At 45.8% G+C, this 18,039-nt stretch overlaps 1 protein-coding gene across 1 annotated transcript in view; it reads right to left on the bottom strand.

Moving 5' to 3' along the window:
• The window catches only part of LOC106590844 (FRAS1-related extracellular matrix protein 2), a 244,869-nt gene that overhangs the window by 22,592 nt on the left and 204,238 nt on the right, over nucleotides 1–18,039 (bottom strand). Inside the window, exons 17-18 of the mRNA XM_045690232.2 lie at nucleotides 5,512–5,643; nucleotides 5,017–5,333 (exon numbers count right to left, since the gene is read on the bottom strand). Coding sequence (XP_045546188.1) covers nucleotides 5,017–5,333; nucleotides 5,512–5,643 — 449 coding nt within the window. The remainder of the gene's footprint in view (nucleotides 1–5,016; nucleotides 5,334–5,511; nucleotides 5,644–18,039) is intronic.

Raw genomic sequence — 18,039 nt, 5'->3', positions numbered from 1 at the left:
AATTTGTCCTATTTAGCTAGCTTGCTGTTGCTAGCTAATTTGTCCTGGGAATTAAACATTGAGTTGTTATTTTACCTGAAATGCACAAGGTCCTCTACTCCGACAATTAATCCACACATAAAACGGCCAACTGAATCATTTCTAGTCATCTCTCCTCCTTCCAGGCTTTTTCATCTTTGAACTTATACGTGATTGGCATCTACACTTTCATAGTATTACCACGATGACTGGCAAAACAGTTGGTCTTTCAATCACCCACGTGGGTATAACCAATGAGGAGATGGCACGTGAGTACCTGCTTCTATAAACCAATGAGGAGATGGGAGAGGCAGGACTTGCAGCGCGATCTGCGTCAGAAATAGAACTGACTTCTATTTTAGCCCTTGGCAACGCAGACGCTCGTTGGTGCGCACGAGCAGTGTGGGTGCAATAATTGAATAACATGGATTTCTAAATGTATTTTGTAACGCTCGCGCACGCGACGTGTCCGGTCTGATCAGCATGTTAGAGTGAAAAAACTACGGATCTTCAGTTACAAAGGTTTAATTTCTATCCCATGAACAATGGAATTATCAGTCTCAAGACATGTTCTTTTTCTGATTTTAATGAAACACTGGTCCCAAGTGGCAACCTATTCCCTACACCCAAACAAGGGCACTCCGTTCATCCACCTCTGGCCTGCTCGCCTCCCTACCTCTGAGGAAGCACAGTTCCCGCTCAGCCCAGTCAAAACTGTTCGCTGCTCTGGCACCCCAATGGTGGAACAAGCTCCCTCACGACGCCAGGACAGCGGAGTCAATCACCACCTTCCGGAGACACCTGAAACCCCACCTCTTTAAGGAATACCTGGGATAGGATAAAGTAATCCTTCTAACCCCCCCCCTTAAAAGATTTAGATGCACTATTGTAAAGTGGTTGTTCCACTGGATATTATAAGGTGAATGCACCAATTTGTAAGTCGCTCTGGATAAGAGCGTCTGCTAAATGACTTAAATGTAAATGTAAATAGTGCACTACTTTGACCTGGGCCGATAGGGGGGAAAAAAAGTGCCATTTGAGAAACACACACATTCCGTCATTTGCATAGTCAATTAAAATCAGAAAACACCGTAGCTGGAATATTACCTTTTACTAACGAGTAGGAAAAACACACACACACACACACACACCACGATAGAACCAGCTCTGCACTGTAAAACATGGATCAACCTAAAAAAAGTAAATGAGTTACGATCTCTCAAGGGGAAATACTACATTTGTTGAAACCAAATAAAAGATTCAATGCCAACTGTTTTATTTGATTATTATCGAACCTATATTTACAGTTGGTGCAACCTATTTCTTACAACACTCAACTTAATTTCCCCCCTTTCAAGGAGCAATATGCAAAAATCACTCTGCCATTTCCCGGTTGCTAAAATTGAAATAGTTTGCCTAATTTCAGTTTATGTGACAAAACAACCAAGTGTAGTGTAGAGAATCATTGTACCATCTAAACTGCTGTGAAATATATATTTTTAATAACAAAAAATATTGTATTTTCAGCTGTTTGAACCTGGTGTACAAAACCGAAAGTACAAGATACAAAAACAACAACTTAAGAATGGGAAGCATAGAAATAGAGCACTTAGAACATACCTACATCTTTTTAGACTTGCTTTCAATGAGAATGACATATCTATAACTCACATTTCTATGAGAATTTGTTTAGGTCGCTTCAAACCTAATGAATTAGAAATTAAAATGAATTTCCTGTAAACACCCCCAAAAATTACAATCTTCCTCCAAATAGATGTTTCACTTTTCCACTGGAACTACCTATCTATATTACTTCAACTGGGTTACAGATTCCTAATTTGAAACCAAATCTTATATTCCCTGTAAATACAACCCTTTAAAAAAAAAAAAATAATCTTGTTCCGTTGATTTTTCACTTTGGAAACTACACTGAACAAAAATAATCACAACATGCAACAATTATTTTTTCTTTTACTGAGTTACTGTTCACATAAGGAAATCAATCAATTTAAATAAATTCATTAGGCCCGAATCTATGGCTTTCACATGACTGGGATTACAGATATCAAATCGGATTTGTCACATGTGCCGAATACAACAGGTATTACAGTGAAATGCTTACTTACAAGCCCTTAATCAACAATGCAATTCAAGAAATAGAGTTATGAAAATATTTACTAAATAAACTAAAGTAAAAAATATGTATAAAATCAAAAAGTATCAAGAAAATTACATAACAATAAAGCGGCTATATACAGGGGGTACCAGTACCGAGTCAATGTGCGGGGGGTACAGGTTAGTAATTTGTAAAGTGACTATGCATAGATAATAAACAGTGAGTAGCAGCAGTGTAAAAACAAACGGGGGGGTCAATGTAAATAGTCCAGGTTTTCAGTTGATTCATTGTTCAGCAGTCTTATGGCTTGCTGTGCGGTAGCAGAGAGAACAGTCTATGACTTGGGTGGCTGGAGTCTTTGACCATTCTTAGGTCCTTCCTCTGACACCGCCTGGTATAGAGGTCCTGGATGTCAGGAAGCTTGGCCCCAGTGATGTACTGGGCCGTACGCACTACCCTCTGCAGTGCCTTGCGGTCTGATGCCGAGCAGTTGCCATACCAGGTGGTGATGCAACTCGTCAGGATGCTCTCGATGGTGCCGCTGTAGAACATTTTAAGGATCTGGGGACCCATGCCAAATCTTTTGATTGACATCTCCTTGATCAGGCTGTTGATGGTGGCCTGTGGAATGTTGTCCCACTCCTCTTCAATGGCTGTGTGAAGTTGCTGGATATTGGCGGGAACTGAAACACGCTGTTGAAAACACGTTGATCCAGAGCATCCCAAACATGGTCAATGGGTGACATGTCTGGTGAGTATGCAGGCCATAGAAGGAACATTTTCAGCTTCCAGGAATTGTGTCCAGATCCTTGCGACATGGGGCCCGTACATAATCATGCTGAAGCATGAGGTGATGGCGGCGAATGAATGGCACGACAACGGGCCTCAGGATCACATCACGGTGACCATTTGCCCACTGATGTCGGTTACGACGCCGAACTGCAGACAGGTCAAGACCCTGTTGTATTCACCATGCACACTTTCACTTATCCACTGCCTGTCTAGAATCTGCACTAATACTTTGATAATTCCATGTGATACTTAGAACCCTGGTTAAGGCTTACATTGTGAAGAAATCCACATTTGGCTACATGAGCTTTGCTGAGACGGTTTCTGACCATTTGTACAGAAATTCTTTGGTTGTGCAAACCCACAGTTTCATCAGCTGTCAGGGTGGCTGGTCACAGACGTTCCCGCAGGTGAAGAAGCAGGATGTGGAGGTCCTGGGCTGACGTGGTTACAGGTGGTCTGCGGTTGTGAGGCCGGTTGGATGTACTGCCAAATTCTCTAAAAACAACGCTGCAAGCGTCTTATGGTAGAGAAATGAACATTAAATTCTCTGGCAACTGCTCTGGTTGGCATTGCTGCAGTCAGCATGCAAATTCTTGAGACATCTGTGACATTTTGTTGGGTGACAAAACTGCAAAAAAAAATTGTGGCCTTTTAATGTCTCCAGCACGAAATTACAGTGGTTCAGTTACATGAAATAATGACTCCAAACTGACTTTCACATTTATGTATCCAAATGTTTCTTCTAAAAATAATTTACATGAAAGCCATGACCTAAATAAGCCACAATCCCCTCTTCTGATAGGCTGCCGACGCTACACTTCTCCATCGCGGCATGTTCTTGACGTGTTGAAAGGAATGTAGAAAGGTCCACTCAATTGAACATTATTTGAGCTCAGACAAATTGAATATGTTAAATGAACAACCAGCTACACCAATGAGTAAAAGTACCTCAAATGAACAACAGTCTTTTTCTACAGTGTATCAGTTACACCTCAGCAAATTCAAAAAGCTTGTTGTATACAACTTTAGAACTAAATGACGACATTCACTTTGACGGAAATATCAACCGTTAAGCCACGCCCCCGATAAGCCACGCCTCCAACTCTTCTGATAGGCAGCCGCTGCTACATTTCCCCCACCGTTTTTCAATATGCAATTTAGAAGCTTTCATTCAATTAAAAATTTAAAAAAATCACATCGATCAGTCAAATTTGTTATTTGATTTCAGACACATTTATTATAACAGGTTGAACGAACCAAAGTGTAATTTTCAATCATTCCAATCGGTAAAAGCCTTTCTGTCACGTGTGCTCCCTCTCCGGCCTCTAGGTCACCACGCTGCTCGTTATGGCGTACACCTGTCACCATCGTTACGCGGACCTGCGCATCCTCAAACTCACCTGGACTCCATCACCTCCTTGACTACCTGCCCTATATACACACACACGTCTCTCCCTTTGGTTCCATCCCCAGGCGTTATTGTTTCATGTCTGTGTGCTGTTCGAGGTTCTTGGTTTGTATTATGTTAATTTATTAAAAACACTCTCTGAACTTACATCGTTACAACTTCAGATGAACAACAACGTTCTCTTACTTTTTATAGGGAGCAGAGGTCAGAAATCTGCTGCTGTGTTAGTGGATGTTGTTAACGGATAGTAGAGCCTTTCCCCACACACACACACACACACACACAGACAGACACACACACACACAGACAGACACACACAGACAGACACACACAGACAGACACACACACGTACGTTCCAATTACCCAGAGATCAAAGGCTGAGTGCAGGACAGGAGAGCCAGAAAGAGAAACTTTTGTTGATTATCTACTTCACTTGCTTTGGCAATGTACAAGTATATTTCCCTTGAATTGAATGGAGAGAGAGAGGGGGAGATGGAGAGGGGTCAGACTCCTCCAGGACCAATAACAGCAGTCTGTAACTGGAGCACTGAGAGGGGAATAGTTCAACTACATACTACAGGTGAACCCACACAAAGACACACACACACAACAGATGTGCATGCACATAAAAACACACACCATACACACACACAGACACACACACCCCCCTCCCCCCTCTCACCTGTCCGTCTGTCCTGATGGTCCCTCCACAGTCGGTGAGTAGTTCAGACATGTTATAATAGCTGGTGAACCCCCATAGACAGGCCTCTAGGTTGAGGTTCTTATAGAAACGTAATGTGTTGTCCCCCCGCATTGGGGTGCTGTACTGGTAGGGGGAGGTGTCGCCCACACTCTCTGCGGTGATAAACCCGTGACCCGTGGTGACCTCGCTGTAGTCCAGCAGGTTGGAGCAGAGGTGGTTGCCAACACGCGTACCGTCAGGGCTGAGGGTGAGCTCCATGTTAGACAGAGGACGGGTTGAGATGACCGGTAGCATGCCTGAGAGAGACAGAGAGAGAGACAGAGAGAGAGACAGAGAGAGAGACAGAGAGAGAGAGAGAGAGAGAGAGAGAGAAGGAGACAGAGAGAGAGAGAGACAGAGAAAGAGAGGAAGGACAGTTTATGGTTACTGTTTTTTATCTTGCATGGGGTTGTGTGTGTGTGTGTGCGTTCTTACCATCGATGTGTGGCACGGTAACAGTGAGTTTAATGAGGTTGGGGTGGTCTGGGTCCTCTGTGCCGGTGTAGCGTAGCTTGGCAGAGAAGGGCCCAGCGCCCACCGTGCCCACCTTACGAGGCTGGCACATACCTACACAGACACAGGAAAACATTATTTTTAAGAAAACTCTGTATTACATAAAACTAGTGTAGGGTGACATTGTGAGAGTTTAGGCTATCGGGTATCAAGCTCTATACAAACCATATAGAAAAGGTGAAGTGCTCTTGGGACTCCAATTTGATTGATTGATTGACACACACTCACAATAACTTGATGCTACTGTCTATTATAAAAACCAGGATAAAGCGACAAAGGAGGCTACATTTTACTTTATTTATTTGTACATTTTTTAGGGGGTTCTTGCATTACAATTACATAAAAATCAGCTTCTATCACGCTATGCCACAATAAACATAAAGTTTGAATCTCGAGAGTCCGAGATCATTGAGTGCTTTTGAAGTGACAGGTTGGTTTGAAATCTGTAGTCTATCTCGGGGCCTGCTAGCAGTTGTAAGGACAAATATTCAGCAGGAGGCAGGCAGGTAGATATGCAAATGAGTGTAGGGATTTATTTACACAGCACTGGTGTTTCAAAGATGACAGTGATATTTATAAATATATATACACACACAAAGGTTCTGACTTCAAAATATCAGCATTCAAAAGAAAAAGCCTCTCATCAGTCTCAACAAATAAAGCACAGTGTTCTACCAACCTCAGATACAGCCTCCCCTTGAGTTACCCAAAAGGTGGGCTTCTACCAACCTGAAATACAGCCTCCCCTTGAGTTACCCAAAAGGTGGGGTTCTACCAACCTCAAATACAGCCTCCCCTTGAGTTACCCAAAAGTGAACTAACTACAACATCCCCAAACGGGCACTAAAATACATTTGGCACTCTACCTACTCTACCTATTCTACCTATTCTTGGAGCACAGGCCAAGTATATCTACTGTATGCACACAACATTTTGTTATTTATTTTTTTAACCTTTATTTAACTAGGCGAGTCAGTTAAGAATAAATTCTTATTTTCAATGACGGCCTAGGAACAGTGGGTTAACTGCCTTGTTCAGGAGCAGAAACACAGATTTTTACCTTGTGTCAGGGATTTCTTCGTCGGAGGACGATATGGCGAAATCATCATCGGAAAATGAGGACCAATATGCAGCAGAGTTGAGGGTTCATTTTGAACTTTTAATAAATTCCAAAACGAACATACAAAATAACAAAAACGAACGCACGATACACTGACAGTCCTGTTATGTTTACACACACTAAACACGGAACAATCTCCCACAATTAAACAGACAAACACACCCAACTAATATAGGACTTCCAATCAAAGGCAACACCACACAGCTGCCTTCAATTGGAAGTCCACCCCAATTAACCAAACATAGACATACAACTAACTAGATCAACATAGAAATACGTGAATCTCAAACAGTGCCCAAAAACCCCGGAATACTAAATCAAATGCCCTTACTACAAAAACACCACCCTGAACCACAAAACAAATACCCTCTGCCACGTCCTGACCAAACTACAATACCAATTAACCCTTATACTGGCCAGGACGTGACACCTTGTCAGCTCAGGGATTCGATCTTGCAACCTTTCTGTTACTAGTTCAACGCTCTAACCACTAGACTACCTGCCGCCCCTCCACTCTAACGACTAGACTACCCGCCGCCTCTACACTCTAACCACTAGGCTACCCTGCCGCCCCTACACTCTAACCACTAGACTACCTGCCGCCCCTCCACTCTAACCACTAGACTACCCGCCGCCTCTACACTCTAACCACTAGACTACCTGCCGCCCCTCCACTCTAACCACTAGACTACCCTGCCACCTCTACACTCTAACCACTAGACTACCCTGCCACCTCTACACTCTAACCACTAGGCTACCTGCAGCCCCTCCACTCTAACCACTAGGCTACCTGCCACCTCTCCACTCTAACCACTAGGCTACCTGCCACATCTCCACTTTAACCACTAGACTACCCTGACTCCTCTACACTCTAACCACTAGACTACCCTGCCGCCCCTACACTCTAACCACTAGACTACCCTGCCGCCCCTACACTCTAACCACTAGGCTACCTGCCGCCTCTACACTCTAACCACTAGGCTACCTGCCACCTCTACACTCTAACCACTAGGCTACCCTGCCGCCTATACACTCTAACCACTAGGCTACCCTGCCGCCTCTACACTCTAACCACTAGGCTACCCTGCCGCCTCTACACTCTAACTACTAGGCTACCCTGCCGCCTCTACACTCTAACCACTAGGCTACCCTGCCGCCTCTACACTCTAACCACTAGGCTACCCTGCCGCCTCTACACTCTAACCACTAGGCTACCTGCCGCCTCTACACACTAACCACTAGGCTACCTGCCACCCTACACTCTAACCACTAGGCTACCCTGCCGCCTTTACACTCTAACCACTAGGCTACCTGCCGCCTCTACACTCTAACCACTAGGCTACCCCGCCACCTCTACACTCTAACCACTAGGCTACCCTGCCGCCTCTACACTCTAACCACTAGGCTACCTGCCGCCTCTACACTCTAACCACTAGGCTACCTGCCGCCTCTACACTCTAACCACTAGGCTACCTGCCGCCTCTACACTCTAACCACTAGACTACCCTGCCGCCTATACACTCTAACCACTAGGCTACCTGCCGCCTCAACACTCTAACCACTAGACTACCCTGCCGCCTCTACACTCTAACCACTAGGCTACCTGCCGCCTCTACACTCTAACCACTAGACTACCCTGCCGCCTCTACACTCTAACCACTAGACTACCCTGCCGCCTCTACACTCTAACCACTAGACTACCCTGCCGCCTCTACACTCTAACCACTAGGCTACCTGCCGCCTCTACACTCTAACCACTAGACTACCCTGCCGCCTCTACACTCTAACCACTAGACTACCCTGCCGCCTCTACACTCTAACCACTAGACTACCCTGCCGCCCCTACACTCTAACCACTAGGCTACCTGCCGCCTCTACACTCTAACCACTAGACTACCCTGCCGCCTCTACACTCTAACCACTAGACTACCCTGCCGCCTCTACACTCTAACCACTAGACTACCCTGCCGCCTCTACACTCTAACCACTAGACTACCCTGCCGCCTCTACACTCTAACCACTAGACTACCCTGCCGCCTCTACACTCTAACCACTAGGCTACCTGCCGCCTCTACACTCTAACCACTAGACTACCCTGCCGCCTATACACTCTAACCACTAGACTACCCTGCCGCCTCTACACTCTAACCACTAGACTACCCTGCCGCCTCTACACTCTAACCACTAGACTACCCTGCCGCCTCTACACTCTAACCACTAGGCTACCTGCCGCCTCTACACTCTAACCACTAGACTACCCTGCCGCCTCTACACTCTAACCACTAGACTACCCTGCCGCCTCTACACTCTAACCACTAGACTACCCTGCCGCCTCTACACTCTAACCACTAGGCTACCTGCCGCCTCTACACTCTAACCACTAGACTACCCTGCCGCCTCTACACTCTAACCACTAGACTACCCTGCCGCCCCAACAACATTAAACATGACAGAGAACTTTGACAGTTAATTGACAGCAAACTGCCAGTAAACTGGTAAATACAATTAAATAAACCAAACGTTCTTCATCACATGCTTTTGTGCAGTTTGTAAGATCTCTAAACAACGTTTCCACTTCGAGAATGAGAATGGTATAAACGTATATTATACTTAATGAATTACCTACATTTCCATAACCAAACATTCTAAATTAATGGAGGAATATGTTGGGATTAACAGTAACTTCACTGATGAATATACAGTTACCAGTCAAAAGTTTGGACAAACAAAAAAAATCTGTTGGAAAAGCATTCCAGGTGAAGCTGGTTGAGAGAAGACCAAGAATGTGCAAAGCTGTCATCAAGGCAAAGGGTGGCTACTTTGAAGAATCTAAAATAGATTTGTATTTGTTTACTGCATGATTCCATATGTGTTATTTCATAGTTTTGATGTCTTCACTATTATTCTACAATGTAGAAAATAGTAAAAATAAAGAAAAATCCTGGAATGAGTAGGTGTGTCCAAACTTTTGACTGGTACTGTGTATTTCACGGGGCTTTGATAACAATTGACACAATGAAACAAATAGTGCGCAACGAACTGGCGGGAGTCTGTAATAGTGGAGAGAGACATGACTATAGCACCTCTATGCCACATACCCCTCCCCTTATTCTGGTCTCGACATTTTAAATGAATCTTGAGACATGTTCCTCACACATAAGCAGTAACCTCATAAACATTGTCAGGACGTAGCAGTGGTAATTTTCCCCTTAAACTGAAATGATTATGGGTATCTCCCTTTCCTTTCAGTATACCTACCCACCCCTCTTAAATACACACACTACCCAAACTAATAGACACGTGACAACAAGGCAGAATGGCACATTCCAAACTAACACTGGGTACATGATACACTGTCCACTAACCTTTTGGCACAAGGCAGATGAACACTTTAGGGCCCTAAACACTGTCCACTAACCTTTTGTCCCAAGGCAGATGAACACTTTAGGGCCCTAAACACTGTCCACTAACCTTTTGGCACAAGGCAGATGAACACTTTAGGGCCCTAAACACTGTCCACTAACCTTTTGGCACAAGGCAGATGAACATTTTAGGGCCCTAAACACTGTCCACTAACCTTTTGGCACAAGGCAGATGAACACTTTAGGGCCCTAAACACTGTCCACTAACCTTTTGGCCCAAGGCAGATGAACACTTTAGGGCCCTAAACACTGTCCACTAACCTTTTGGCACAAGGCAGATGAACATTTTAGGGCCCTAAACACTGTCCACTAACCTTTTGGCCCAAGGCAGATGAACACTTTAGGGCCCTAAACACTGTCCACTAACCTTTTGGCACAAGGCAGATGAACATTTTAGGGCCCTAAACACTGTCCACTAACCTTTTGGCCCAAGGCAGATGAACACTTTAGGGCCCTAAACACTGTCCACTAACCTTTTGGCACAAGGCAGATGAACATTTTAGGGCCCTAAACACTGTCCACTAACCTTTTGTCCCAAGGCAGATGAACACTTTAGGGCCCTAAACACTGTCCACTAACCTTTTGGCACAAGGCAGATGAACATTTTAGGGCCCTAAACACTGTCCACTAACCTTTTGGCACAAGGCAGATGAACACTTTAGGGCCCTAAACACTGTCCACTAACCTTTTGGCCCAAGGCAGATGAACACTTTAGGGCCCTAAACACTGTCCACTAACCTTTTGGCACAAGGCAGATGAACATTTTAGGGCCCTAAACACTGTCCACTAACCTTTTGGCCCAAGGCAGATGAACACTTTAAGGCCCTAAACACTGTCCACTAACCTTTTGGCACAAGGCAGATGAACACTTTAAGGCCCTAAACACTGTCCACTAACCTTTTGGCCCAAGGCAGATGAACACTTTAGGGCCCTAAACACTGTCCACTAACCTTTTGGCACAAGGCAGATGAACACTTTAGGGCCCTAAACACTGTCCACTAACCTTTTGGCACAAGGCAGATGAACACTTTAAGGCCCTAAACACTGTCCACTAACCTTTTGGCCCAAGGCAGATGAACACTTTAAGGCCCTAAACACTGTCCACTAACCTTTTGGCCCAAGGCAGATGAACACTTTAGGGCCCTAAACACTGTCCACTAACCTTTTGGCCCAAGGCAGATGAACACTTTAAGGCCCTAAACACTGTCCACTAACCTTTTGGCACAAGGCAGATGAACACTTTAAGGCCCTAAACACTGTCCACTAACCTTTTGGCCCAAGGCAGATGAACACTTTAGGGCCCTAAACACTGTCCACTAACCTTTTTGCACAAGGCAGATGAACACTTTAGGGCCCTAAACACTGTCCACTAACCTTTTGGCACAAGGCAGATGAACACTTTAGGGCCCTAAACACTGTCCACTAACCTTTTGGCACAAGGCAGATGAACACTTTAGGGCCCTAAACACTGTCCACTAACCTTTTGGCACAAGGCAGATGAACACTTTAAGGCCCTAAACACTGTCCACTAACCTTTTGGCCCAAGGCAGATGAACACTTTAAGGCCCTAAACACTGTCCACTAACCTTTTGGCCCAAGGCAGATGAACACTTTAGGGCCCTAAACACTGTCCACTAACCTTTTGGCCCAAGGCAGATGAACATTTTAGGGCCCTAAACACTGTCCACTAACCTTTTGGCCCAAGGCAGATGAACACTTTAAGGCCCATAACACTGTCCACTAACCTTTTGGCACAAGGCAGATGAACACTTTAAGGCCCTAAACACTGTCCACTAACCTTTTGGCCCAAGGCAGATGAACACTTTAGGGCCCTAAACACTGTCCACTAACCTTTTGGCACAAGGCAGATGAACACTTTAGGGCCCTAAACACTGTCCACTAACCTTTTGGCCCAAGGCAGATGAACACTTTAGGGCCCTAAACACTGTCCACTAACCTTTTGGCCCAAGGCAGATGAACACTTTAATTAAGGCCCTAAACACTGTCCACTAACCTTTTGGCGATGCAGATGAACACTTTAGGGCCCTAAACACTGTCCACTAACCTTTTGGCGATGCAGATGAACACTTTAAGGCCCTAAACACTGTCCACTAACCTTTTGGCACAAGGCAGATGAACACTTTAGGGCCCTAAACACTGTCCACTAACCTTTTGGCCCAAGGCAGATGAACACTTTAGGGCCCTAAACACTGTCCACTAACCTTTTGGCGATGCAGATGAACACTTTAGGGCCCTAAACACTGTCCACTAACCTTTTGGCGATGCAGATGAACACTTTAAGGCCCTAAACACTGTCCACTAACCTTTTGGCACAAGGCAGATGAACACTTTAGGGCCCTAAACACTGTCCACTAACCTTTTGGCCCAAGGCAGATGAACACTTTAAGGCCCTAAACACTGTCCACTAACCTTTTGGCACAAGGCAGATGAACACTTTAGGGCCCTAAACACTGTCCACTAACCTTTTGGCCCAAGGCAGATGAACACTTTAGGGCCCTAAACACTGTCCACTAACCTTTTGGCCCAAGGCAGATGAACACTTTAGGGCCCTAAACACTGTCCACTCACCTTTTGGCCCAAGGCAGATGAACACTTTAGGGCCCTAAACACTGTCCACTCACCTTTTGGCCCAAGGCAGATGAACACTTTAAGGCCCTAAACACTGTCCACTAACCTTTTGGCCCAAGGCAGATGAACACTTTAGGGCCCTAAACACTGTCCACTAACCTTTTGGCCCAAGGCAGATGAACACTTTAGGGCCCTAAACACTGTCCACTCACCTTTTGGCCCAAGGCAGATGAACACTTTAAGGCCCTAAACACTGTCCACTAACCTTTTGGCCCAAGGCAGATGAACACTTTAAGGCCCTAAACACTGTCCACTCACCTTTTGGCCCAAGGCAGATGAACACTTTAAGGCCCTAAACAATGTCCACTCACCTTTTGGCGATGCAGATGAACACTTTAGGGCCCTAAACACTGTCCACTCACCTTTTGGCGATGCAGATGAACACTTTAGGGCCCTAAACACTGTCCACTAACCTTTTGGCGATGCAGATGAACACTTTAGGGCCCTAAACACTGTCCACTCACCTTTTGGCGATGCAGATGAACACTTTAGGGCCCTAAACACTGTCCACTCACCTTTTGTCCCAAGGCAGATGAACACTTTAGGGCCCTAAACACTGTCCACTCACCTTTTGGCCCAAGGCAGATGAACACTTTAGGGCCCTAAACACTGTCCACTAACCTTTTGGCCCAAGGCAGATGAACACTTTAGGGCCCTAAACACTGTCCACTAACCTTTTGTCGATGCAGATGAACACTTTAGGGCCCTAAACACTGTCCACTAACCTTTTGGCGATGCAGATGAACACTTTAGGGCCCTAAACACTGTCCACTAACCTTTTGGCACAAGGCAGATGAACACTTTAGGGCCCTAAACACTGTCCACTAACCTTTTGGCACAAGGCAGATGAACACTTTAAGGCCCTAAACACTGTCCACTCACCTTTTGGCGATGCAGATGAACACTTTAGGGCCCTAAACACTGTCCACTAACCTTTTGGCGATGCAGATGAACACTTTAGGGCCCTAAACACTGTCCACTAACCTTTTGGCGATGCAGATGAACACTTTAGGGCCCTAAACACTGTCCACTCACCTTTTGGCGATGCAGATGAACACTTTAGGGCCCTAAACACTGTCCACTCACCTTTTGGCGATGCAGATGAACACTTTAGGGCCCTAAACACTGTCCACTCACCTTTTGGCGATGCAGATGAACACTTTAGGGCCCTAAACACTGTCCACTAACCTTTTGGCGATGCAGATGAACACTTTAGGGCCCTAAACACTGTCCACTCACCTTTTGGCGATGCAGATGAACACTTTAGGGCCCTAAACACTGTCCACTCACCTTTTGTCCCAAGGCAGATGAACACTTTAGGGCCCTAAACACTGTCCACTCACCTTTTGGCGATGCAGATGAACACTTTAAGGCCCTAAACACTGTCCACTAACCTTTTGGCGATGCAGATGAACACTTTAAGGCCCTAAACACTGTCCACTCACCTTTTGGCGATGCAGATGAACACTTTAAGGCCCTAAACACTGTCCACTAACCTTTTGGCGATGCAGATGAACACTTTAGGGCCCTAAACACTGTCCACTAACCTTTTGTCAATGCAGGTGAACACTTTAGGGCCCTAAACACTGTCCACTAACCTTTTGGCGATGCAGATGAACACTTTAGGGCCCTAAACACTGTCCACTAACCTTTTGGCGATGCAGATGAACACTTTAGGGCCCTAAACACTGTCCACTAACCTTTTGGCGATGCAGATGAACACTTTAGGGCCCTAAACACTGTCCACTCACCTTTTGGCGATGCAGATGAACACTTTAGGGCCCTAAACACTGTCCACTAACCTTTTGGCGATGCAGATGAACACTTTAGGGCCCTAAACACTGTCCACTCACCTTTTGGCGATGCAGATGAACACTTTAGGGCCCTAAACACTGTCCACTCACCTTTTGTCCCAAGGCAGATGAACACTTTAGGGCCCTAAACACTGTCCACTCACCTTTTGGCGATGCAGATGAACACTTTAAGGCCCTAAACACTGTCCACTAACCTTTTGGCGATGCAGATGAACACTTTAAGGCCCTAAACACTGTCCACTCACCTTTTGGCGATGCAGATGAACACTTTAAGGCCCTAAACACTGTCCACTAACCTTTTGGCGATGCAGATGAACACTTTAGGGCCCTAAACACTGTCCACTAACCTTTTGTCAATGCAGGTGAACACTTTAGGGCCCTAAACACTGTCCACTAACCTTTTGGCGATGCAGATGAACACTTTAGGGCCCTAAACACTGTCCACTAACCTTTTGGCGATGCAGATGAACACTTTAGGGCCCTAAACACTGTCCACTAACCTTTTGGCGATGCAGATGAACACTTTAGGGCCCTAAACACTGTCCACTAACCTTTTGGCGATGCAGATGAACACTTTAGGGCCCTAAACACTGTCCACTCACCTTTTGGCGATGCAGATGAACACTTTAGGGCCCTAAACACTGTCCACTAACCTTTTGGCGATGCAGATGAACACTTTAGGGCCCTAAACACTGTCCACTAACCTTTTGGCCCAAGGCAGATGAACACTTTAGGGCCCTAAACACTGTCCACTAACCTTTTGGCACAAGGCAGATGAACATTTTAGGGCCCTAAACACTGTCCACTAACCTTTTGGCCCAAGGCAGATGAACACTTTAAGGCCCTAAACACTGTCCACTAACCTTTTGGCACAAGGCAGATGAACACTTTAAGGCCCTAAACACTGTCCACTAACCTTTTGGCCCAAGGCAGATGAACACTTTAGGGCCCTAAACACTGTCCACTAACCTTTTGGCACAAGGCAGATGAACACTTTAGGGCCCTAAACACTGTCCACTAACCTTTTGGCCCAAGGCAGATGAACACTTTAGGGCCCTAAACACTGTCCACTAACCTTTTGGCACAAGGCAGATGAACACTTTAGGGCCCTAAACACTGTCCACTAACCTTTTGGCACAAGGCAGATGAACACTTTAGGGCCCTAAACACTGTCCACTAACCTTTTGGCACAAGGCAGATGAACACTTTAGGGCCCTAAACACTGTCCACTAACCTTTTGGCACAAGGCAGATGAACACTTTAGGGCCCTAAACACTGTCCACTAACCTTTTGGCACAAGGCAGATGAACACTTTAAGGCCCTAAACACTGTCCACTAACCTTTTGGCCCAAGGCAGATGAACACTTTAAGGCCCTAAACACTGTCCACTAACCTTTTGGCCCAAGGCAGATGAACACTTTAGGGCCCTAAACACTGTCCACTAACCTTTTGGCCCAAGGCAGATGAACACTTTAGGGCCCTAAACACTGTCCACTAACCTTTTGGCACAAGGCAGATGAACACTTTAGGGCCCTAAACACTGTCCACTAACCTTTTGGCACAAGGCAGATGAACACTTTAGGGCCCTAAACACTGTCCACTAACCTTTTGGCACAAGGCAGATGAACACTTTAAGGCCCTAAACACTGTCCACTAACCTTTTGGCACAAGGCAGATGAACATTTTAGGGCCCTAAACACTGTCCACTAACCTTTTGGCCCAAGGCAGATGAACACTTTAAGGCCCTAAACACTGTCCACTAACCTTTTGGCCCAAGGCAGATGAACATTTTAGGGCCCTAAACACTGTCCACTAACCTTTTGGCCCAAGGCAGATGAACACTTTAAGGCCCTAAACACTGTCCACTAACCTTTTGGCACAAGGCAGATGAACACTTTAAGGCCCTAAACACTGTCCACTAACCTTTTGGCACAAGGCAGATGAACACTTTAAGGCCCTAAACACTGTCCACTAACCTTTTGGCCCAAGGCAGATGAACACTTTAGGGCCCTAAACACTGTCCACTAACCTTTTGGCACAAGGCAGATGAACACTTTAGGGCCCTAAACACTGTCCACTAACCTTTTGGCCCAAGGCAGATGAACACTTTAGGGCCCTAAACACTGTCCACTAACCTTTTGGCACAAGGCAGATGAACACTTTAGGGCCCTAAACACTGTCCACTAACCTTTTGGCCCAAGGCAGATGAACACTTTAGGGCCCTAAACACTGTCCACTAACCTTTTGGCCCAAGGCAGATGAACACTTTAAGGCCCTAAACACTGTCCACTAACCTTTTGGCGATGCAGATGAACACTTTAGGGCCCTAAACACTGTCCACTAACCTTTTGGCGATGCAGATGAACACTTTAAGGCCCTAAACACTGTCCACTAACCTTTTGGCACAAGGCAGATGAACACTTTAGGGCCCTAAACACTGTCCACTAACCTTTTGGCCCAAGGCAGATGAACACTTTAGGGCCCTAAACACTGTCCACTAACCTTTTGGCCCAAGGCAGATGAACACTTTAAGGCCCTAAACACTGTCCACTAACCTTTTGGCGATGCAGATGAACACTTTAGGGCCCTAAACACTGTCCACTAACCTTTTGGCGATGCAGATGAACACTTTAAGGCCCTAAACACTGTCCACTAACCTTTTGGCACAAGGCAGATGAACACTTTAGGGCCCTAAACACTGTCCACTAACCTTTTGGCCCAAGGCAGATGAACACTTTAGGGCCCTAAACACTGTCCACTAACCTTTTGGCACAAGGCAGATGAACACTTTAGGGCCCTAAACACTGTCCACTAACCTTTTGGCCCAAGGCAGATGAACACTTTAGGGCCCTAAACACTGTCCACTAACCTTTTGGCCCAAGGCAGATGAACACTTTAGGGCCCTAAACACTGTCCACTCACCTTTTGGCCCAAGGCAGATGAACACTTTAGGGCCCTAAACACTGTCCACTCACCTTTTGGCCCAAGGCAGATGAACACTTTAAGGCCCTAAACACTGTCCACTAACCTTTTGGCCCAAGGCAGATGAACACTTTAGGGCCCTAAACACTGTCCACTAACCTTTTGGCCCAAGGCAGATGAACACTTTAGGGCCCTAAACACTGTCCACTCACCTTTTGGCCCAAGGCAGATGAACACTTTAAGGCCCTAAACACTGTCCACTAACCTTTTGGCCCAAGGCAGATGAACACTTTAAGGCCCTAAACACTGTCCACTCACCTTTTGGCCCAAGGCAGATGAACACTTTAAGGCCCTAAACACTGTCCACTCACCTTTTGGCGATGCAGATGAACACTTTAGGGCCCTAAACACTGTCCACTCACCTTTTGGCGATGCAGATGAACACTTTAGGGCCCTAAACACTGTCCACTAACCTTTTGGCGATGCAGATGAACACTTTAGGGCCCTAAACACTGTCCACTCA

This window comes from Salmo salar, chromosome 11 (assembly GCF_965601325.2).
Source record: "Salmo salar chromosome 11, fSalSal1, whole genome shotgun sequence".
In the NCBI taxonomy this organism is placed as follows: domain Eukaryota; kingdom Metazoa; phylum Chordata; class Actinopteri; order Salmoniformes; family Salmonidae; genus Salmo; species Salmo salar.
Note: the sequence above shows the minus strand (reverse complement) of the source record. Positions and strands in the feature narration are given on the sequence as shown.